Here is a 22,530-nt window from a genome sequence, read left to right as displayed (position 1 = left end):
GCCAGGGAGATTTTTCACTTTAGCCTTATTTCCGCTGCTCCGATGCAGATTTATGCACATAGCAAAGAGGGAACAAGCTCCGAATATTAATTAAGTCTAAGTAAACTTTTTGGCCAGTTTAAGGTCACGGAAAGAAATTTTCTGAAAGCTCCTTATTTTTTATGTCTTTTAGATGCTATATCCTTTGGGAAGGCATTGGATGATTATAATGCTCCAGATTGCAGATTTATAAACATCAAGAGGGACGAGCTGGTCTATGTCTACACTAAGCTGGTGAAGGAAGGTGATGATGCAGGAGAGTTTTGGTCTGGAAGTGTAAGATTAGATTTGATTACGTTTATTTTAAAATTTATATGAGTCTTAATAAAGTCATTGGGTTGTAGACTTTTAGAATTTTGTGTACATGGGATCTAAGGGGTAACACTTCTCCTTATGGAGAGTGACATGCCAGGGTAAGGAGGCTTATAAGCCATGCAATGCTCCTCTGGGAAATTAAATATTCAAATAGTCTCTTCAGAGAGGAAAGAGGACTTGACCTCTAGTGACACTTATCCGAAGAAGCAATCCTAAAAGTCACTATCGACCCTTTAACGAGCCTTGCCACATACATGTTAACACTTTCACAGCTCCGCATTCACCAGATGGAGGCAATACGGTGTTCTTTTTACCTTCGCTTGGCCCCCTGTGTTTGTCGGCATCCCATTTACTTAACTGTCTAGGAGAATGCTGCCTATACACAGGGACACTGCCAAAAAAGTATAGCATATGGTATTATGCTTTGTTTTATATTAGAACCAAGAAAAGACAGTGTGTATCTTAATAAACGGGATCACCTTTAATAACAACTATAATAATAGATAGAATTTTATTAGACAAATAGAAAATCACACATTAAAACATTTAAAAACAGCCCATACAATCTGTAACCTTCATAAACAACCCGTATAGGGGCTGATTATAGTCCTCCAAACCACCATATAGATGTAGCCACTGTAAACAAATGACCGTGCAGATAATTATACAATAAATCTAAATGCCCTCAGCACTGTGGAAGATATACATGACCATAAATATACACTGCTCAAAAAAATATAGGGAACACTTAAACAACAGAATATAACTCCAAGTAAATCAAACTTCTGTGAAATCAAACTGTCCACTTAGGAAGCAACACTGATTGACAATCAATTTCACATGCTGTTGTGCAAATGGAATAGACAATAGATGGAAATTATTGGCAATTATCAAGACACCCTCAATAAAGGAGTGGTTCTGTAGGTGGGGACCACAGGCCACATCTCAGTACCAATGCTCTCTGGCTGATGTTTTGGTCACTTTTGAATGTTGATTGTGCTTTCACACTCGTGGCAGCATGAGACGGACTCTACAACCCACAGAAGTTGCTCAGGTAGTGCAGCTCATCCAGGATGGCACATCAATGCGAGCTGTGGCAAGAAGGTTTGCTGTGTCTGTCAGCATAGTGTCCTGAGGCTGGAGGTGCTACCAGGAGACAGGCCAGTACACCAGAAGACATGGAGGGGGCCGTAGGAGGGCAACAACCCAGCAGCAGGACCGCTACCTTGGCCTTTGTGCAAGGAGGAACAGGAGGAGCACTGCCAGAGCCCTGGAAAATGACCTCCAGCAGGCCACAAATGTGCATGTGTCTGCACAAACGGTTAGAAACCGACTCCATGAGGGTGGTATGAGGGCCCGACGTCCACAGATGGGGGTTGTGCGCCCAGCCCAACACCGTGCAGGACGCTTTGCACTTGCCACAGAACACCAGGATTGGCAAAGTCACCACTGGCGCCCTCTCCTCTTCACAGATGAAAGCAGGTTCACACTGAGCACATGTGACAGACGTGACAGAGTCTGGAGACGCCGTGGAGAGCGATCTGCTGCCTGCAACATCCTTCAGCATGACTGGTTTGGCAGGGTCAGTAATGGTGTGAGGTGGCATTTCTTTGGAGGGCCGCACAGCCCTTCATGTGCTCGCCAGAGGTAGCCTGACTGCCATTAGGTACCGAGATGAGATCCTCAGACCCCTTGTGAGACCATATGCTGGTGCGGTTGGCCCTGCGTTCCTCCTAATGCAGGACAATGGCAGACCTCATGTGGCTGGAGTGTGTCAGCAGTTCCTGCAAGATGAATGCATTGAAGCTATGGATTGGCCCTCCCGTTCCCCAGACCTGAATCCGATTGAGCATCATGTGTCGCTCCATCCACCAACGTCACGTTGCACCACAGACTGTCCAGGAGTTGGCGGATGCTTTAGTCCAGGTCTGGGAGGAGATCCCACCAGAGACCATCCGCAACCTCATCAGGAGCATGCCCAGGCATTGTAGGGAGGTCATACAGGCACATAGAGGCCACACACAATACTGAACCTCATTTTGACTTGTTTTAAGGACATTACATCAAAGTTGGATCAGCCTGTAGTGTGTTTTTCCACTTTAATTTTGGGGGTGACTCCAAATCCAGGCCTCCATTTTTTAAAAAAATTTGATTTCCATTGATGATTTTTGTGTGATTTTGTTGTCAGCACATTCAACTTTGTACAGAACAAAGTATTCAATGAGAATATTTCATTCATTCAGATCTAGGATGTGTTATTTGAGTGTTCCCTTTATTTTTTTGAGCAGTGTATTTATTGCTAGGTTTTTGAATACCATTCTTTGGTTCTTTTGGTTAAAGAAATAAATGTATTTAAAAATATTTAAAAAAAACATAAAACTTGAATGATTAAATTAATTTATTTATATATAAACTATTAACAGTTATATTATTGAAAGCATTTTACTTTGCAGTATTGTTTCCACCGCTGCCTAACACTTTTGCACATTACTGTACATGGTAAGGAAACGTCCATAACACTCCTTTCTAGCAAAATATTTAATTAATTAGCTCATACATAAAGAGAAAAAGAAAATTAAAACACCATAACTGATTTTTCGGTTGACGCACCTCCCTAAAAAATGCAATCAAATATTGTGCAGGTATGTACCTCAAAATGGTATCAATAAAAATGTCAACTTGCCATGTAAAAAAACTAAATCTCAATAATCTTCAGGCAGATAATTTTTACTGGAAAATGAACACCGTAAAAGCAAAACGCCAAGAAACAATGGTGGATTTTTTTTTTCTCCAATTCAACACACTAGTAGGGATGAGCGGATCTGTGGAAGTTCATGTTCTGGTATCCTACCTTAACTTTATTCCAAAGTTCGGTTCGAGATCTAGGTTGTGTTATTTGAGTGTCCCCGTTATTTTTTTGAGCAGTGTATATCGATATAGTAGTACATAGATTAATACTAATGGTATTTGCACATAGATATTGGTAAACTACTGTGATAAACATATGGTGCTGAACCTAATGTATGACCTGCTGTGGCAAGATAGAGAATGAGCATTTGCACAAAAGAGTATTGCAAATAGGCTTCAAGTATAGATAATTGAATTGGGTCATAGAACCTGTCTGCAGTCCATAGTGGATGGTTTAGTACCCACGCGTTCCGCCACTAAAGCGTGGCTTCTTCAAGGGAAGGAGATATGACATATGGACCTGTGGTTCAGGAGCCACATGTGGCTCACAGGACCATGATGTGTGGCTCACGGCTGTGTGCCAACTTGATGCATTAGCACCAAGTCTAGCTAATAACTGAGAGAAGCAGGTCTCTAAATGGTGACTCTTGTGAGTAGTGCTACATAGAAGAGCAGATGTGGATCCATTGGGTTTGAAGAGATGAATTAAGTAAGTGCTAAGCTGGACATAGGATGATACTGTAAGTGAGTGCTTGAAGTTGGATACGATAGTGGGAGTGCTTGATGCAAGAATACCGAATAAGGGTAAGATGGGAACCCTTTGGTGTGATTTCTGTGTAGAAGCTATATATACAGATAATGGGGGCTCTGGATGTCACTATGTGGGGGGCTCTAAATGTAACTGCACAATGTACATTTATTTTTATCCAGTGTGCACCTTATTGCATTGTATCATTTGTCTATGCTATGACATTTTAACTTCAATTTCAGCCATGGGGTATTAATAAATGGATTTCTTCTAGCCTCTTTTTGGTCTTTCACCAAAAATTAATTTACACCATTGTCTCCTCATTTGCTTATATTTATTAATATGTTTTCAGCATATACCGTAACGTTAAAAAATTGGTTCACCATTGAACCGTTATAAAAATGGCTTTAACATAAAAATCTACGGTAATTAAAACAATAGTTCATTTTCTGATGACACATCCCCTATGTTCTTCTAATTGTATCTTCTCTCTGATAGGTTTATACTGAGCACTATAGGGATCAGATAGGACTTATTGGTTATTTTCCAAGCAGTCTCATTATGGAGTTGAGTGTCTACCAGGATGATCTTCAAGAATTTCCCACAACTGTAAGTTATCGCATGTCTTCTGTGTGTGTGTGATCAACCAGGGTATCTAGGGTGCAGGATCTCAGAACAGCAAGGTGTCTGCTGATTCCCAAAAAACTGCAGCTGAAGCCAATTAACTGTATGTTGTTTCATTGACTTCATGTCATGTATTAATAAAAGGTTAAAAACATTTTTTTTATTATAAAAGAGTATTTTGCCCAGTGGCATAACTAAAGTCTGATGGGCCCCGGTGCAAAATTTGGACCTGGGTCCCCACCTGCATGTTGGTCAGATGTATGGGCCCTTGTAGTGTTCTAGATACTATAATGACATGCGCGTTCGCCTCCAATGTAATAATGTCTTCCATCCTGGCTGTTTCCTGTAATAATCTCCGCCATCATGGCCCCCATTCTGTAATAATTTTTCTTATCCTAGGCTCCTTCCTGGTATAATGTCCCCCATCCTGTGCCCCTTCCTGTTATAATATCCCCTGTCCTGGGCCTCCTACTGTTATAATGTCCCCCATCATGGGTCTCTTCTTGGAATAATGTCCTCCTTCCTGGGATAATGTCCCCCATCATGGGCCTGTTCCTGGTATAATGACCCCCATCCTGTGCCCCATTCTGATACAATGACCCTCATCTTGGGCCCCTTGCTGGTGTAATGTCCTCTGTACTGGGCTACTTCCTGGTATAATGCCCCCCATCCTGGTATAATGCCCCCCATCCTATGCCCTTTCCTTGTATAATTCTCACCATCCTGGCTCCTTCCTTGTATAATAATCCACATTATGGGCCCCTTCCTTGTCTAATGTCCCCCACCCTGGGCCCCAGCCTTGCATAATGCTCCCCATCCTGGGCACCTTCCTTGTATAATTTTCCCAATGAAATGTCCAGGTATAATATTCTGCCACTCTATTACAGAATTCTTCTTGCCTTCCACTACTCCCACGACATATGGCGTCCTCTTCTGTAGCTGACTTCAGTGTGACGACAAGGGCAGGGCATGACTACCACGTGCCGCTCGTGACGGGCATGCCGATGTCAGCTGCCAGCCTCTCCCAGTGGGTTTCAGCGCAACATAACAGTTCAGCTGAATGTGCATCCTTCTACTCACATTCAGTTGAAATAGATGCTGGTGTCAGTGGGCCCCTCCTCCTGCACAATTCCGGTCGCAGTCACAGCCCGTGTGACTGCAATCATTACGCCCCTTCTTTATACCTTTGCACTAGCTGGATACGACCGGAACACACGCCAAATGGAGTCCAAAGTGTCTTCTTCTGTTCATTATAGTGAGTGGTTCCATTGGGGGTTTTGTATGCATTTTGGTGGGATTTATACTGAAACCCCGACGTAAATGCTCAGCATAGAACATAGGGATGTGATCCCAGCATTATACTGAAATTGATCAAAAAATTTTATGTACCCCAAAATGTTACCAATGAAAACCCCAACTTATACAGCACATAATAATCCCCCACTCAGGTCCATCATCTGTCACTGGAAATTAAGTTACTGGCAGAACAAAGTCTCTGGAAAAGCGCCACTGCTCCCACCCCGTCAAATAAAATCCGGTGAAATATGTGCTCCCAAATCCAAATGCCCCCCTCCTCCTGAGCCCCACTGTGCCTAAACCACAGTAAGTAGCCACATGTTTGGCATTACTGTAGCAGGGAGAGGTAAATTAACAATTTACGGGGTGCATGTTACCAGAAGCACAAGCTAGGCACAAGGTATGGGGGCGCTAAAATATAAAAGGGACACTACACAGTATGGGGCACAATATATGGGCACTAAACTGGTAGATTTGCAGTTCTCCAGAAAAAAAGCCTGGCGTGGATGTTATAAAATAGTCACTGCAGCCGTAAATGAATTCATTTAGAGGTACAATATCTTTACAATGGGGTCACTTTTGTTTTTTTCATCTTTTCTGGTACCTTAGGGGCTCCGTAAATGTTGCCGACAAACTATTAGAGCAAAATCTGTGCTTTAAAAGCCAAATAGCTCTCCTACCTTTTCAGCCCTGACATGTGGCCTAATAGTAGTTTCTGACAACATATAGAGCATCAACACGTTTGGTAGAAATTGTGCTCACAGCCCAGCACCGTACAGGACGCTTGGCATTTGCCACAGAACACCAGGATTGGCAAAATCGCCACTGGCGCCCTCTACTCTTCACAGATGAAAGCAGGTTCACACTGAGCACATGTGACCATAGGCAGATTATAATGAGGGCAATCCGGGCTACCACCCGGGGCCTCGGGTCTCCAGGGGGCCTGAGGCTCCTGGGTGTCTATGGCCGGATTGCCCTCATTATATGTGCGGCCCCGCGGCACATACCGGCAGACAGTGGCGGGGGGGGGCCCCCGGACTGCTCCTCCAGCAGCGGTGCACGGCCGCTGCTTCTTCTTCGGCCGGGCCAGCACTGCAGCAGCTAACTTCCCTGTGCTGGCCCGGACGCGTCACTGCTAGGAGACACGGCCCTGTGTGTGGCCGTGTCTCCTAGCTGTGATGTTGCGCAGTGCGCGCCCTGCACTGCTACTTACCACCGGAGAGGAGCAGGAGCCAGGAGGACTGGAGCCGAGCCGGGGGATGGTGAGTGTGTGTATATGTATATGTATGTGTGTGTGTGTGTGTGTGTGTGTAGGCAGATATCATTGTGTGATGTCTGTTTATATGTATTTTTGTGTTTCAAATGTGTTTATGCGTGTATGTATATGTCTGTATATGTTTGTGTGTGCGTGACTGCGTGCGGCCTCCTGCTGAGTATAGATGGCACCGTGCGGCCTCCTGCTGTCTCTGGGGGGCGCTGTGCGGCCTCCCGCTATGTATAGATGGCACCATGCGGCTCCCTGCTGTGTATAGATGGCATCGTGCGGCCTCCCGCTGTGTATAGATGGCTACGTGCGGCCTCCCGCTGTGTATAGATGGCGCCGTGCGGCCTCCCGCTGTGTATAGATGGCGCCGTGCAGCCTCCCGCTGTGTATAGATGGCTCCGTGCAGCCTCCTGCTGTGTATAGATGGCGCCGTGCAGCCTCCTGGTGTGTATAGATGGCACCGTGCGGCTCCCTGCTGTGTATAGATGGCTCTGTGTGGCCTCCCGCTGTGTATAGATGGCTCCGTGTGGCCTCCCGCTGTGTATAGATGGCTCCGTGCAGCCTCCCGCTGTGTATAGATGGCACCGTGCGGCTCCCTGCTGTGTATAGATGGCACCGTGCGGCCTCCCGCTGTGTATAGATGGCTCCGTGCGGCCTCCCGCTGTGTATAGATGGCTCTCTGCGGCCTCCCGCTGTGTATAGATGGTACCGTGCAGCCTCCCGCTGTGTATAGATGGCTCCGTGCGGCCTCCCGCTGTGTATAGATGGCTCCGTGCGGCCTCCCGCTGTGTATAGATGGCACCGTGCGGCCTCCCGCTGTGTATAGATGGCTCTCTGCGGCCTCCCGCTGTGTATAGATGGCACCGTGCGGCCTCCCGCTGTGTAGTGTATAGATGGCTCCGTGCGGCCTCCCGCTGTGTATAGATGGCTCCGTGCGGCCTCCCGCTGTGTATAGATGGCACCGTGCGGCCTCCCGCTGTGTACAGATGGCACCGTGCGGCCTCCCGCTGTGTATAGATGGCTACGTGCGGCCTCCTTCCGTGTATAGATGGCTACGTGCTGCCTCCTGCTGTGTAAAGATGGCTACGTGCGGCCTCATGCTGTGTATAGATGGCTACATGCGGCCTCCTGCTGTGTATAGATGGCTATGTGCGGCCTCCTGCTGTGTATAGATGGCTACGTGTGCTCAATATTGAGTCATACAATTAATGTAAGGCAATGTGCCCACGATGCAGAAATTCTCCGGATCTCCTGTATAGATGGCTCCGTGCGGCCTCCCGCTGTGTATAGATGGCACCGTGCGGCCTCCCGCTGTGTATAGATGGCTCTCTGCGGCCTCCCGCTGTGTATAGATGGCACCGTGCGGCCTCCCGCTGTGTATAGATGGCTCCGTGCGGCCTCCCGCTGTGTATAGATGGCTCCGTGCGGCCTCCCGCTGTGTATAGATGGCACCGTGAGGCCTCCCGCTGTGTACAGATGGCACCGTGCGGCCTCCCGCTGTGTATAGATGGCTACGTGCGGCCTCATGCTGTGTATAGATGGCTACATGCGGCCTCCTGCTGTGTATAGATGGCTACGTGCGGCCTCCTGCTGTGTATAGATGGCTAAGTGTGCTCAATATTGAGTCATACAATTAATGTAAGGCTATGTGCCCATGATGCAGAAATTCTCCGGATTTTTTTTGAGCGTTTCTGCATCTCCCTGGCAGAAAAAACGCATGCGGATTGTACATGCGGATTGTACATGCATTTTTCCTGCCAGGGACATGCGGAAGTGAAGCGTTCTTCACATACATTTCCGCATGCGGGTTGACAAGCGCTTTCCAAGCGATTTTAGCATCACTTGGAAAGTGCTTGACAACTTGGTCACACTATATAAATCCATGCAACCGGCATGGATTTATATAGTGTGACCGTAAAAGAATGGTAAAAAATAAATATATACTTACCTTCTGATGGCCTGCCGACGTCAGCGGTCGCGTGACCCGTCACATGACTAAATGACGTCACGGCAGGTCTTTTTCAGACCATCGCGAGCTGCCGGCAAGCCAGGACGCATCGGATAAAGACACCGGGGGCCATCAGAAGGTAAGTATAATATTTATTTTTTATTTTATTCTTTTTTTATAGGTTCTATGGTACCCGGGTCCGGAGGAGAGTCTCCTCTTCTCCAGACCCGGGTACCATCCGCACATTGAAACGCATGGATTCTGCATGTACAGATGCAGTGATGCGGATTCCATGTGTTCTAATGCAAGTCAATGGCATTCCGCAAAATAATTGTTAGTGCTGCGGATTTTTCCGCAATGATAATCCGCAGCTGAAATTTCCGCAGCATGTGCACAGCACATGCGGATTATCATTGGGGAACATGGCAGGCCTTCTACCAAGTGTTTCTGCAGCAGAATTGCCTCTGTGGAAACGCTTAAAAAACGCGTAGTGGGCACACAGCCTAAAAAAAATTATAATAATTAATATTGTGCCAAATTAATTTCACGTGAACTATCACATGATCTATCACAGGGGATCATGTGACATGTGATACATCAGGTGTGTGTGTGTGTGTGGGGAGGGACCGCGCCTTCTAAACTGCCTGGGGCCCTTGCTACTCTTAATCCACCCCTACATGTGACAGACATGACAGAGTCTGGCGACGCCGTGGAGAGCGATCTGTTGCCTGCAACATCCTTCAGCATGACTGGTTTGGCAGTGTGTCAGTAATGGTGTGGGGTGGCATTTCTTTGGAGGGCCGCACAGCCCTCCATGTGCTCTCCAGAGGTAGCCTGACTGCCATTAAGTACCGAGATGAGATCCTCAGACCCCTTGTGAGACCATATGCTGGTGCGGTTGGCCCTGGGTTCCTCCTAATACAGGACAATGCCAGACCTCATGTGGCTGGAGTGTGTCAGCAGTTCCTACAAGATGAAGGCATTGAAACTATGGACTGGCCCTCCCGTTCCCCAGACCTGAATCTGATTGAGCACATCTGGGGCATCATGTCTCGCTCCATCCACCAACGTCACTTTGCACCACAGGATGCTTTAGTCCGGGTCTGGGAGGAGATTCCACAGGAGACTATCTGCAACCTCATCAGGAGCATGGCCAGGTGTTGTAGGGAGGAAATACAGGCACGTGGAGGCCACACACAATACTGAGCCTCATTTTGACTTGTTTTAAGGACATTGCATCAAAGTTGGATCAGCCTGCAGTGTGTTTTTCTACTTTAATTTTGCGGGTGACTCCAAATCCAGGCCTCCATTGGTTAATAAATTTGATTTCCATTGATGATTTTTGTGTGATTTTGTTGTCAGCACATTCAACTTTGTACAGAACAAAGTATTCAATGAGAATATTTCATTCATTCAGATCTAGGATGTGTTATTTGAGTGTTTCCTTTATTTTTTTGAGCAGTGTAGTTAGTAGGATTAACACTGATTGACTACAATGCTAAAGCACCTCCCAATAGGGGAGGAAGTCTTATATACCAAAAACCTCCCAGCTATTGGCTGGGGACGTTTATAGCAGGGCGCACTTACCCTTCAAGAGGCAGGGAGTGTGCAAACTCCCAGTAGACTTGCATGCCATGCACAGGTCCTGGGAGGAAGCAGCCGTCGGGGGAGTATAGACTTCTTCAGGCCTGCAAAGAATTTGTGTAGAAGAAGTGGAACATGAATATTTTCTTTGGGCTCCCCTAAACAATCTTCAGGTCCAAATACTTTGCAATTGACTAAGAAAAATGTCTTTCCTCTCACCCTCTCCAAGGCTAGGATATTCTTAGTTTCAAAGACATCCTCGAAGCTGACAGGAGCAGGTGTGACACCAGGATCCTTGAAGAAGCCAATATGACTGGCTTCAATATGATTGACATTTGGAATGAATTGGGTATCTGTAAGGAGGCTGGCAGTTTCAACTTATAGGATACAGCATTAATTTGCGTGATGACTTCAAAGGGACCGATGAAGCGAGGACCTAACTTGTAGGATGGAATCTTAAGACGGATATACTTAGATAACCACACATTATCTCCTGGACGATAACAAGCTGGATCTCTTGTCCGCATGCCTCTTCATACACTCAGACAACCTCTCTAGTGTGACTTTAGTTTCCTCCCATATATTCGAGAAATACTTTGTGAGATCATCGGCTGCTGGTACGCCAGAAGCAAAAAAAAAGGCATCACCTTTGACAAGCGGTGGATACCGCGTCTGCATTCTACTCTGTACCTCAGTTTCCAGCTTTCTCTACTGACGTACCTTTCCTGGCCTATACTCCTCGGTATATGTTCCAGTTCCTAGCTCAGCAATCTTAGTGGATTCCTTTTCCACCCTCATGACCCGTACCTTGTACACTGATGAAGGTCCCGAGGGACCGAAACGTTTGTTTATTTGATTGTACCTACTTCATTAAAAACTTTATACCCAATTTTCTAAATTCCTTGAGTGCCGGGTTCTTCTAATATGGTACGCCAGAAGCGGCAGACACCGGAAGAGAAATTTCTGGTTGTTGCCCCAAAACAATGAAGAATGGAGAACTCGCAGAAGACTCACTTATGTGATTGTTATAGAAGAACTCCGCCTATGGTAAGAGCTTGACCCAATCATCATGATGTGTGTTAGTGAAGTGCTGCAGGAAGTTGGCCAGAATCTGGTTGATTCTCTCTACCTGTCCATTGGATTGAGGGTGGTATGCAGACGAGAAATTTACACAAAGCTCGCCAGAATCTGGATGTGAACTGGACACCTCGATCGGACACGATGTGGTGTGGGAAACTGTGAAGACGGAAGATGTGCTGGATAAATTTCTCCTCAAGTTCTGAAGCATACAGAAGGCCTGGTAACGGAGTGAAATGTGCCATCTTCGAAAAGCAATCCTCCGCTATCCAAATGACGTAACAGCCCGAGGACACAGGAATATTTGTATTAAAGTCCATAGCAATATGCTGCCAAGGCACCGAGGGCACATGGAGTGGTAGCAGTCGCCTAGGAACCTTGTTGCGAATACAGGAAGGGCAGGCGAAATGAACTCCATGAGTTCCTTACACATGGTAGACCACCAGTAGTGATGTGATATGAGCTGCAAAGCCTTTCTCTGCCCAGCATGGCCGGCCACTTTGAAGGAGTGCCCCCATTGCAGAACTTGCCTATTGTCTGAATCTTAAACCAAGGTCTTACCTGGCGGAATTTGGGACAACTTTACCGCAGCCACGTAACCATCTTGGCTGGCTCGATGATGAGTTGAGGTTCCTCCTCTTGATCGATGGGTAGGAAGGAGCGGGAAAGAGCTTCAGCTTTGTTGTTTTTGTCAGCTAGCCAGAAATGCAGAACAAAATCAAAATGGGCAAAAAATAGCGACCACCTAGCTTGACCTGGGATCAGTCTTTGCGCTAACTGCAGGTAGGCCAGATTCTTGTGATCGGTATAGATGACGACTGGATGGACCGCTCCCTTAAGAAGGAACCGCCACTCCTCTAGTGCCATCTTAATAGCTAACAACTCTCGGTCGCCTATCGAGTAGTTGCAGAAAAGGCCTTGGAGACGAATACACAGGTTACCATCCGGCTGGAAGGAGACTTCTGGGTAAGAACTGCTCCAGCCCCAGTAGACGCTCCAGAAAGTATTGTTTGTTTACCTCTGGTCAATGTAATACCGGAACGGAGGAAAAGGCCTGTTTCAGGGAATGAAAAGTGTTTTCAGCCTATGGAGTCCATACCTTCGGATTGGCACCCTTACGGATCATGACGGAGATGAGAGCGGTCCGGGACAAGAAATGCAGAATGAATTGCTGGCAGTAGTTGGCGAATGCCAGTAATCACTGGATATCTTTAACGCTGTCAGGGCTCGGCCACTCGAGAATGGAAGACACCTTCTCCGGATCCATCTCCAGGCCTGTGTCTGAGATGATATAACCTAGGAAAGGAGAGAAGATTGTTCAAACACACATTTCTCAAATTTAGCATAGAGGCGACTCTCTCTGAGTCACTGTAGGACTTGCCGAATGTTCCTCCTATTAGAGTGTAGATCTGCAGAGAATATCAAGATATCGTCCAGGTAAACCATGAAACAAATGTAGAGGAGATCTCGAAAGATGTTGTTCACAAATTCTTGAAAGACAAAAATTATTGAAGGGTGTAGTTTCCAAAATGGGATCACTTGTGGGGGGTTTCTCCTGTTTAGGCACTTTAGGGGCCCTGAAAATGCAACATGGCACCCACAATCTATTTCAACCAAATTTGTGTTTCAAAATTCAAATGGTGCTCCTTCCCTTTTGAGGCCTGCCATTTGTCCAAACAGAGGTTTCTGAGCACGTGGTGTATCTGCTCACTCAGAAGAAACTGGGTAACAAATTGTGGGATGTACAGGGTCAGATTCTTCAGTTAAAATCTTGTCTTTTATTTAGCAAAAATCACATAAAATAGAGAAGGAAGAAGTCGCAACTTCACATCCAAAAGAAAACTTAAAATCCTATGCAAACGTGTTTTGGAAGACTGTCCTTAATCATTGCACATTAAAATGTGAATGGAATGGCGTGCTATGCCATATCCTGTTTAGATATTTGATTAAAATGGACCAATCTTCGATAGAATTGACATAGACATTAATGTGAATGATCCCACATACAATTGATATACAGTTATATGAAAAAGTTTGGGCACCCCTATTAATCTTAAGCTTAATGTTTTCTTAAAATTGGTGTTTTTGCAACAGCTATTTCAGTTTGATATATGTAATAACTGTTGGACACAGTAATGTTTCTGCCTTGAAATGAGGTTTATTGTACTAACAGAAAATGTGCAATCTGCATTCAAACAAAATTTGACAGGTGCATAAGTATGGGCACCCTTCTCATTTTCTTGTTTTAAATACTACTACCTACTTTTTACTGACTTACCAAAGCACTTTTTTTGTTTTTTTAACCTCATTGAGCTTTGAACTTCATAGCCAGGTGTATGCAATCATGAGAAAAGCTACTTAAAGTGGCCACTTGCAAGTTGTTCTCCTGTTTGAATCTCCTCTGAAGAGTGCCATCATGGGCTCATCAAAACAACTGTCAAATGATCTGAAAACAAAGATTATTCAACATAGTTGTTCAGGGGAAGGATACAAAAAGCTGTCTCAGAGATTTAACCTGTCAGTTTCCACTGTGAGGAACATAGTAAGGAAATGGAAGAACACAGGGACAGTTCTTGTTAAGGCCAGAAGTGGCAGGCCAAGAAAAACATCAGAAAGGCAGAGAAGAAGAATGGTGAGATCAGTCAAGGACAATCCTCAGACCACCTCCAGAGAGCTGCAGCATCAACTTGCTGCAGATGGTGTCACTGTGCATCGGTCAACTATACAACGCACTTTGCACAAGGAGAAGCTGTATGGGAGAGTGATGCAAAAGAAGCCGTTTCTGCAAGCACGCCACAAACAGAGTCGGCTGAGGTATGCAAAAGCACATTTGGAGAAGCCAATTTCTTTTTGGAAGAAGGTCCTGTGGACTGATGAAACCAAGATTGAGTTGTTTGGTCATACAAAAAGGCGTTATGCATGGCGGCAAAAAAACACAGCATTCCAAGAAAAACACTTGCTACCCACAGTAAAATTTGGTGGAGGTTCCATCATGCTTTGGGGCTGTGTGGCCAATGCCGGCACCGGGAATCTTGTTAAAGTTGAGGGACGCATGGATTCCACTCAGTATCAGCAGATTCTTGACAATAATGTTCAAGAATCAGTGATAAAGTTGAAGTTACGCAGGAGATGAATCTTTCAGCAAGACAATGATCCAAAACACCGCTCCAAATCTACTCAGGCATTCATGCAGAGGAACAATTACAATGTTCTGGAATGGCCATCCCAGTCCCCAGACCTGAATATCATTGAACATCTGCGGGATCATTTGAAGAGGGCTGTCCATGCTCGGCGACCATCAAACTTAACTGAACAGGAATTGTTTTGTAAAGAGGAATGGTCAAAAATACCTTCATCCAGGATCCAGGAACTCATTAAAAGCTACAGGAAGCGACTAGAGACTGTTATTTTTGCAAAAGGAGGATCTACTAAATATTAATGTCACTTTTCTGGTGAGGTGCCCATACTTATGCACCTGTCAAATTTTGTTTGAATGCAGATTGCACATTTTCTGTTAGTACAATAAACCTAATTTCAAGGCAGAAACATTACTGTGTCCAACAGTTATTACATATATCAAACTGAAATAGCTGTTGCAAAAACACCAATTTTTATAAAACATTAAGCTTAAGATTAATAGGGGTGCCCAAACTTTTTCATATAACTGTATAACAAAAAATCATTATTAATCCATACAATGCAACATTGTATATTTAATTTGTAATGATATATCAAATCTTGACAAATATTAATGCCTCGAGGGGATCCTGTTTTTTAACAAATATATCCACCAGGTCTCACAGTTTAACAGCTTACGTTTTAAATCACCCCCCCTAATGGGTTTGTGTAACTCGCTCTATCACGGTTACTTCAAAGGAGGATATATTGCCATTATATATGTAAGCAAAATGTCTGAATGTGAAGTTGCGACTTCTTCCTTCTCTATTTTATGTCATTTTTGCCAAATAAAAAACAAGGGTTTTACGGAAGAATCTGACCCTGGATATTCACTTGTACTTTTGTAATATTCCTTCTGCACTGCAGGCTTCAGTGCATCAGATCTTCTAAAGAGTGAGCTGACTTTCGTGTTTTTTTCTGAACAAATTCTGAAGTCCATTTTCTCATGCTTTTCCCTGTAATAGTGAAAACATTGGGGCTAAAGTAACATTTTAGCGGCAAAATTACAATTAATTTATTTTTCATTCCACTTTGCATTAATTCCTGTGTAGCACCTGAAGGGTTAGTAAATTTTCGCACAGCAGTTTTAAAGTATTTGAGGGGTACGGTTTTTAAAATGAAATCATGTTTGGGGAATTTCAAATATATATGCCCCTCGAAGTCCATTTAAAGAATTGAAACATGTTTTCTAAATTTCTTGAAAAAAATGAGAAATTGCTGCTAAACTTTTAACCCTTCTAACATCCTAACAAAATAAAATGATGTCTGAAAAATGATGCAAAATGTAAAGTAGACATATGAGAAATGTTATTTATTAATTATTTTGTACAGTAAGAATAACGGGTTTAAGGATATAAAAATTGAAAGTTTGAAAACTAAAAATGTTTCACCAAAATTCCAATAGTTTCATAAATAAAAACAAAACATATCAAATTTACCACTAACATACAATAGGTTCGGAAAGTATTCAGACCCCTTTAAATTTTTCACTCTTTGTTTCATTGCAGCCATTTGGTAAATTCTAAAAAGTTATTTTTTTTCTCATTAAAGTATACTCTGCACCCCATCTTGACTGAAGAAAACCAGAAATGTAGAAATTTTTGCAAATTTATTAAAAAAGAAAAAATGAAATATCACATGGTGATAAGTATTCAGACCCTTTGCTCAGTATTGAGTAGAAGCACCCTTTTGAGCTAGTACAGCCATGAGTGGGAATGATGCAACAAGTTTTTCACACCTGGATTTGGGGATCCTCTGACATTCTTCCTTGCAGATCCTCTCCAGTTCCGTCAGGTTGGATGGTGAACATTGGTGGACAGCCATTTTCAGGTTTTTCCAGAGATGCTCATTTGGGTTTAGGTCAGGGCTCTGGCTGGGCCAGTCAAAATGGTCACAGAGTTGTTCTGAAGCCACTCCTTTGTTATTTTAGCTGTGTGCTTAGGGTCATTGTGTTGTTGGAAGGTGAACCTTCGGCCAAGTCTGAGGTCCAGAGCACTCTGGAAGAGGTTTTCATCCAGGATATCTCTGTATTTTGCTGCATTCATGTTTACTTCAATTGCAACCAGTCGTCCTGTCCCTGCAGCTGAAAAACACCCCCATAGCATGATGCTGCCACCACCATGCTTCACTGTTGGGATTGTATTGGGCAGGTGATGAGCAGTGCCTGTTTTTCTCTACACATACCACTTAGAATTATCACCAAAAAGTTCTATCTTCGTCTCATCAGACCAGAGAATTTTATTTCTCATAGTGTGGGAGTCCTTCATGTGTTTTTGAGCAAACTCTATGCAGTGCTTTCATATGTCTTGCATTGAGGAGAGGCTTTTGTTAGGCCAATCTGCCATAAAGTCCCGACTGGTGGAGGGCTGCAGTGATAATTGACTTTGTGGAACTTTCTCCCATTCCCCTACTGCATCTCTGGAGCTCAGCCACAGTGATCTTGGGGTTCTTCTTTACGTCTCTCACCAAGGCTCTTCTCCCACGATTGCTCAGTTTGGCTGGACGGACAGGTCTAGGAAGACTCCTGGTGGTCCCAAACTTCTTCCATTTAAGGATTATGGAGGCCACTGTGCTCTTAGGAACCTTGAGTAATGCAGAAATTCTTTTATAACCTTGGCCAGATCTGTGCCTTGACACAATTCTATCTCTGAGCTCCTTGGGCAGTTCCTTTGAGCTCATGATTCTCATTTGGTCTGACATGCACTGTGAGCTGTGAGGTCTTATATAGACAGGTGTGTGCCTTTCCAAATCAAGTCATATCAGTTTAATTAAACACAGCTGGACTCCAATGAAGGAGTAGAACCATCACATGGAGGATTACAAGGAAATGGACAGCATGTGACTTAAATATGAGTGTCTGAGCAAAGGGTCTGAATACTTATGACCATGTGATATTTCAGTTTTTCTTTTTTAATAAATTTGCAAAAATTTCTACATTTCTGTTTTTTTCAGTCAAGATGGGGTGCAGAGTGTACTTTAATGAGGAAAAATGAACTTTTTAGAATTTACCAAATGGCTGCAATGAAACAAAGAGTGGAAAATTTAAAGGGGTCTGAATACTTTCCATACCCACTGTATAGTACTATGTATCACTAAAAAACAGTCTCAGAATCACTGGGATACGTTGAAGCGTTCCAGAGTTATTAACACATGAAGTCTGGTCACTTGTCAGATTTCAAAAATTTGGCCTGGTAATGAAGGTTAAAATTGGCTCTGTCTGTAAGGGGCTAATACATTTACACAAAATTATCAAAAATAAATGTTTGGAAAATATGTTTATCTGTCATATAAAATCACATCAGATTATTTTAATCTCAACAATCCAAACAATCTCAACACTCTGCAGATTGAACAAATTATACATTTGAGCAAAATGAACAGTTGTTTGTTTGGGTCTTTTTCATTGCTCAAGTAGAAATGAAGCTTTACTTACATCTCCAAGTTCTAGACCGATGGATAACTGAATCTATGTACAGTAATGTTTTATGCATTTCTCCACACATCCCCGTGGAATTTTTATCTTTACTGAAGAATTGGTTACATAAACACAAGGACTATATGAGATTTATGAGTGGGACTTCTTATTTACCTGCCTGCTTAGACCTGTACAAAATCCATAAATAAATTCTCTTTAATATATATTTTGATGCTGGTATTTTATGACTTTGTATACTTTTAGAGTATACTTGTACTTTATATCTAAGAAGAGAATGTAGAAACTGTGTTATCTTCCACCACTTCCAGCAAAGCTTCTTCACACAAGATTTCTGTCTTTGCATGATGTAATTGAGATGGATGTTTTCTCTTTTTCACTTCATCCTTTTTCACTTCTGCTCAAAACTGGAAAATATATACAGTACTGAGCAAAAGTTTTAGGCGGGTGTGGAAAAATGCTGAGAGAAGTAAGAATGCTTTAAAAAAAAAAAGTGTTTCTGAAGGATCTCATCAGTGAGGTTATTCCAAACATCTTTCAGAACTTGCTAAAGATCTTGTGTGGATGTAGGCCTACACAAATCCTTCTCTCTTCATGTAATCCCACACAGACTCAATGATATTGAGATCAGGAGTTTATGGGGGCCATGCCATCAATTCAACAACTCCTTGTTCTTGTTTACATTGAAAAGAGTTCTTAAAGGAATCCTATCAGTAATAAGAGCCGTAGCTAGGGGTTCAGCTCAGGGGGGCCAAACTTCTGAGTAGGTCCTGGTTACAACTACGATGGCGCACCCTAATTGTGGGTATAGTAAAACCTCAGCAGATGACCAGACTGAAAATACATCTCTATACTAAGAACAGAACTGATATTACCGCCACACAGTGACCTTATAGTGGTAGATACCAGTCCTGCAGACCATACAAGTGATTACAGTACATAATATAATAATAATAATAGTTTATTTTTTTATAGCGCCAACATATTCCGCAGCACTTTACAAATTTTAGGGGGGACTTATACAGACAATACAGAATAAGCATATCTCATATCGAAAGGAGTGAGGGCCCTGCTCGTGAGCTTACAGTCTATAAGGAAGTGGGGGAGACACAAAAGGTAAAAAGTACATATATTGTATAATGCAGCCTTGATATACTGAATAGGATAAATAATAATACATGGACTGGTCGCCAGCCAGTATGTGTGCAGTCCTGACAGAGGCTTTTATGTGCATGGTTGGTTTGAACCCGAAGTTGAAGAAGATTTTAATATGGGGGAAAGCTGGGATGGACAGAGTGTGTTTAGGTGATACGCCAGTCTAAAGAAATGTGTTTTTAGGGTTCGCTTGAAACTGTGGGTATTGGGAATTAATCGAACTGTCCTGGGTAGTGCATTCCAGAGAATTGGCGCAGCACGCGAGAAATCTTGGAGACGGGAGTGGGAAGTTCGGATTATGGAGGATTTTAGTTTCAAGTCATTTGCAGAACGGAGGGCACGTGTAGGGTGGTAGACTGAGACAAGGGAGGAGATGTAGGGGGGTACTGAAGCATGGAGCGCTTTGTGGGTAAGCGTGATAAGTTTAAAACAAACTCTATATTGGATGGGCAACCAATGCAATGACTGGCACAGGGAAGAGGCATCTGAGTAGCGGTTGGTGAGGAATATGATCCTGGCTGCTGCGTTCAGGACGGATTGGAGAGGGGAGAGTTTAGTAAGAGGGAGACCGATTAGTAGAGCGTTGCAATAGTCAAGACGAGAATGAATAAGAGCGACAGTAAGAGTTTTTGCCGAGTCAAAGGTGAGAAAAGTCCTGATTCTTGAGATGTTTTTGAGGTGTAGATGACATGAACGAGCGAGTGATTTGATGTGAGGAGTGAAAGAAAGATCTGAATCAAAAATGACCCCAAGACAGCGGGCTTGTTGCTGGGGAGTAATGGTTGAGCCACAAACGGAGATGGCAATATCGGGCACAGGTAGATTAATGGAGGGAGGAAAGACGAGTAGTTCAGTTTTTGACAGATTCAGTTTTAGGTAGAGGGAGGACATAATGTTAGACACAGCAGAAAGACAATCACTGGTCTTTTGTAGTAATGCAGGGGTGATGTCTGGAGCAGAGGTGTATAATTGGGTGTCATCAGCATAGAGATGGTACTGAAAACCGAATCTACTGATTGTTTGTCCAATAGGAGCGGTGTATAAGGAGAAAAGAAGGGGGCCTAGGACTGATCCTTGAGGAACCTCGACAGTAAGAGGAAGTAGGGAGGAGGAGGAGCCGGCAAAAGACACAGAGAAGGAGCGGTCAGAGAGATAAGAGGAGAACCAGGAGAGAACCGTGTCCTTGAGGCCAATAGTGCGGAGCATAGTGAGGAGGAGCTGGTGATCCACAGTGTCGAATGCTGCAGAGAGATCCAGGAGAATCAGCAGGGAGTAGTGACCATTAGATTTAGCTGTTAGTAGATCATTAGAGACTTTAGTGAGGGCAGTTTCAGTAGAATGTAAAGAGCGGAAACCAGATTGTAAAGGGTCAAGAAGAGAGTTGTCTGAGAGATAGCGGATTAGACGGGAGTGGACCAGGCGTTCCAGGAGTTTAGAGATAAAGGGAAGATTGGAAACAGGTCTGTAGTTGGCCGTGCAGTTCTGGTCGAGGGATGGTTTTTTAAGTAATGGTTGTATGCTGGCGTGTTTAAAAGAAGAGGGAAAGATACCAGATGAGAGGGAAAGGTTGAAAATTTTAGTTAGGTGAGAGGTGACAGCTGGAGCAAGGGACTGAAGGAGATGTGAGGGAATAGGGTCGCTGGTGCAGGTGGTAGGGCGAGAAGATGCAAGGAGCCTGATCACTTCATCTTCCGTGACTGGTTCGAAGTCAGAAAATGAGCAAGATACAATGTGGCGGGGGGGAGCATGCATAACATTTGGGGATTGGGAGAAAATTTCCTGTCGGATATGGTCAATTTTTTCTTTGAAATAGTTAGTACAGTTATATATTAAATGACTTACAGCTGACGTTCTTTCTGATGGAGTTGTTCACTTTTTCCATCTTCAGCATCTGGCCCAAACTGACATGACAACTTCTCCATCCACGACTCGTCTGCAGAGATTACAACAAAACCATATTTGACTTCTCACATTTCCAGCCCCATCCCCATCTATTCCCAACCTGCACAAACTCCTCATCCTACCATATGTCGCCCTATTACTGCACCTGCTGTGTGGTACAATAACATTGCTCCTCTTAATTAGTGTTGAGCCACCCCCGTAGTGTTCGAGTTCGGTTCGGTTCGTCGAACACCCGTGTGTTCGCCGAACTGTTCGTCGAACTGTTCGTCGAACACCTTCGAACACCGTTAAAACCAATGGCAGGCAAACAAAAACACATAGAAACACATAGAAAACACCTTCAAAGGTGTCCAAAAGCTGACAAACTGCTCAGAAGACATAACTAACACATGGAAAAGTGACAAGTACATATAGTCATGCGAAAATAAAAGAGGTGGAGGAGTAAAAGGAGGGGGAGACACAGATATAGGCATGTCATGCAATTCTAAAATCCAAAAAGTGAGAAGCCGACACGGCCAGTCCGCTCCTGCCCGTGCCACCTCCGTGTCGCCGGGTTTGTGCCAGAGCCACGGTGAACCCTGACGGCCTGCCCCCCTCTCCCAATACTGGTGCCTGTCCGCTGGTGGGTCGAGCGAGCCCCCCTGTGGTGGAGGCAGCTCTAAGCTTTTTAATTTAAATTGTCTCTCTAATTTGAATGAATACACTTTAAATCCATTTACAAGGATCTATTGGAGGGCAAGTCTCATGCCAGCAGCCGCGGTAATTCCAGCTCCAGTAGCGTCCACTAAAGCTGCTGCAATTAAAAAGCTTTTATAAGGATCGAGCTCGGCTGTCCACCGCAAGGCATCCTACTGCCAGTCCCAGCCCCTATGCCTTGGGGTGCCTCCTGATGCTCTTCACTAAGTATCCCATGGTCCCGAAGCATTTCCTTTGAAAAAATTAAGTGTCTAAACTACAGGTGGTGCAGCTTGCTTAACAGCCGGGATAATCCGCTCACTAGCAGACACTGCTACTAGGCACAAAGTATTTCCTGGGCTAGATGCAGTTAAAAATTTGTAATTAGATACTCTCGTTGGATGCTGAGAAAGCATTCCATAGAGTCTCCTGGCACGCCATATATGATTCTCTTAAAAAGCTTGGGGTAGGGGTCTAGGGGACCCTTTTATAGCCAAAATCACGGCCCTGTATCGCAATACGTCACCTAGGCTGAAGATAAATGGAACTGTAGAACCCTGAGGGCTCGGTTGCTACAGACGTATTGCACCTCACCCAGAGGTGTG

General features: G+C 44.1%; 1 protein-coding gene across 1 annotated transcript in view; it reads left to right on the top strand.

The window, feature by feature from the left end:
• OTOR (otoraplin) overlaps window positions 1-22,530 on the top strand; it is a 37,006-nt gene that overhangs the window by 682 nt on the left and 13,794 nt on the right. Inside the window, exons 2-3 of the mRNA XM_073673330.1 lie at window positions 173-315; window positions 4,289-4,399. Of these exons, the coding sequence (XP_073529431.1) occupies window positions 173-315; window positions 4,289-4,399 (254 nt within the window). The remainder of the gene's footprint in view (window positions 1-172; window positions 316-4,288; window positions 4,400-22,530) is intronic.

This window comes from Phyllobates terribilis, unplaced genomic scaffold (assembly GCF_046119375.1).
Source record: "Phyllobates terribilis strain yellow unplaced genomic scaffold, ASM4611937v1 Scaffold_3__8_contigs__length_932513732, whole genome shotgun sequence".
NCBI lineage: Eukaryota > Metazoa > Chordata > Amphibia > Anura > Dendrobatidae > Phyllobates > Phyllobates terribilis.
This window is presented reverse-complemented; position numbering and strand designations above follow the sequence as displayed.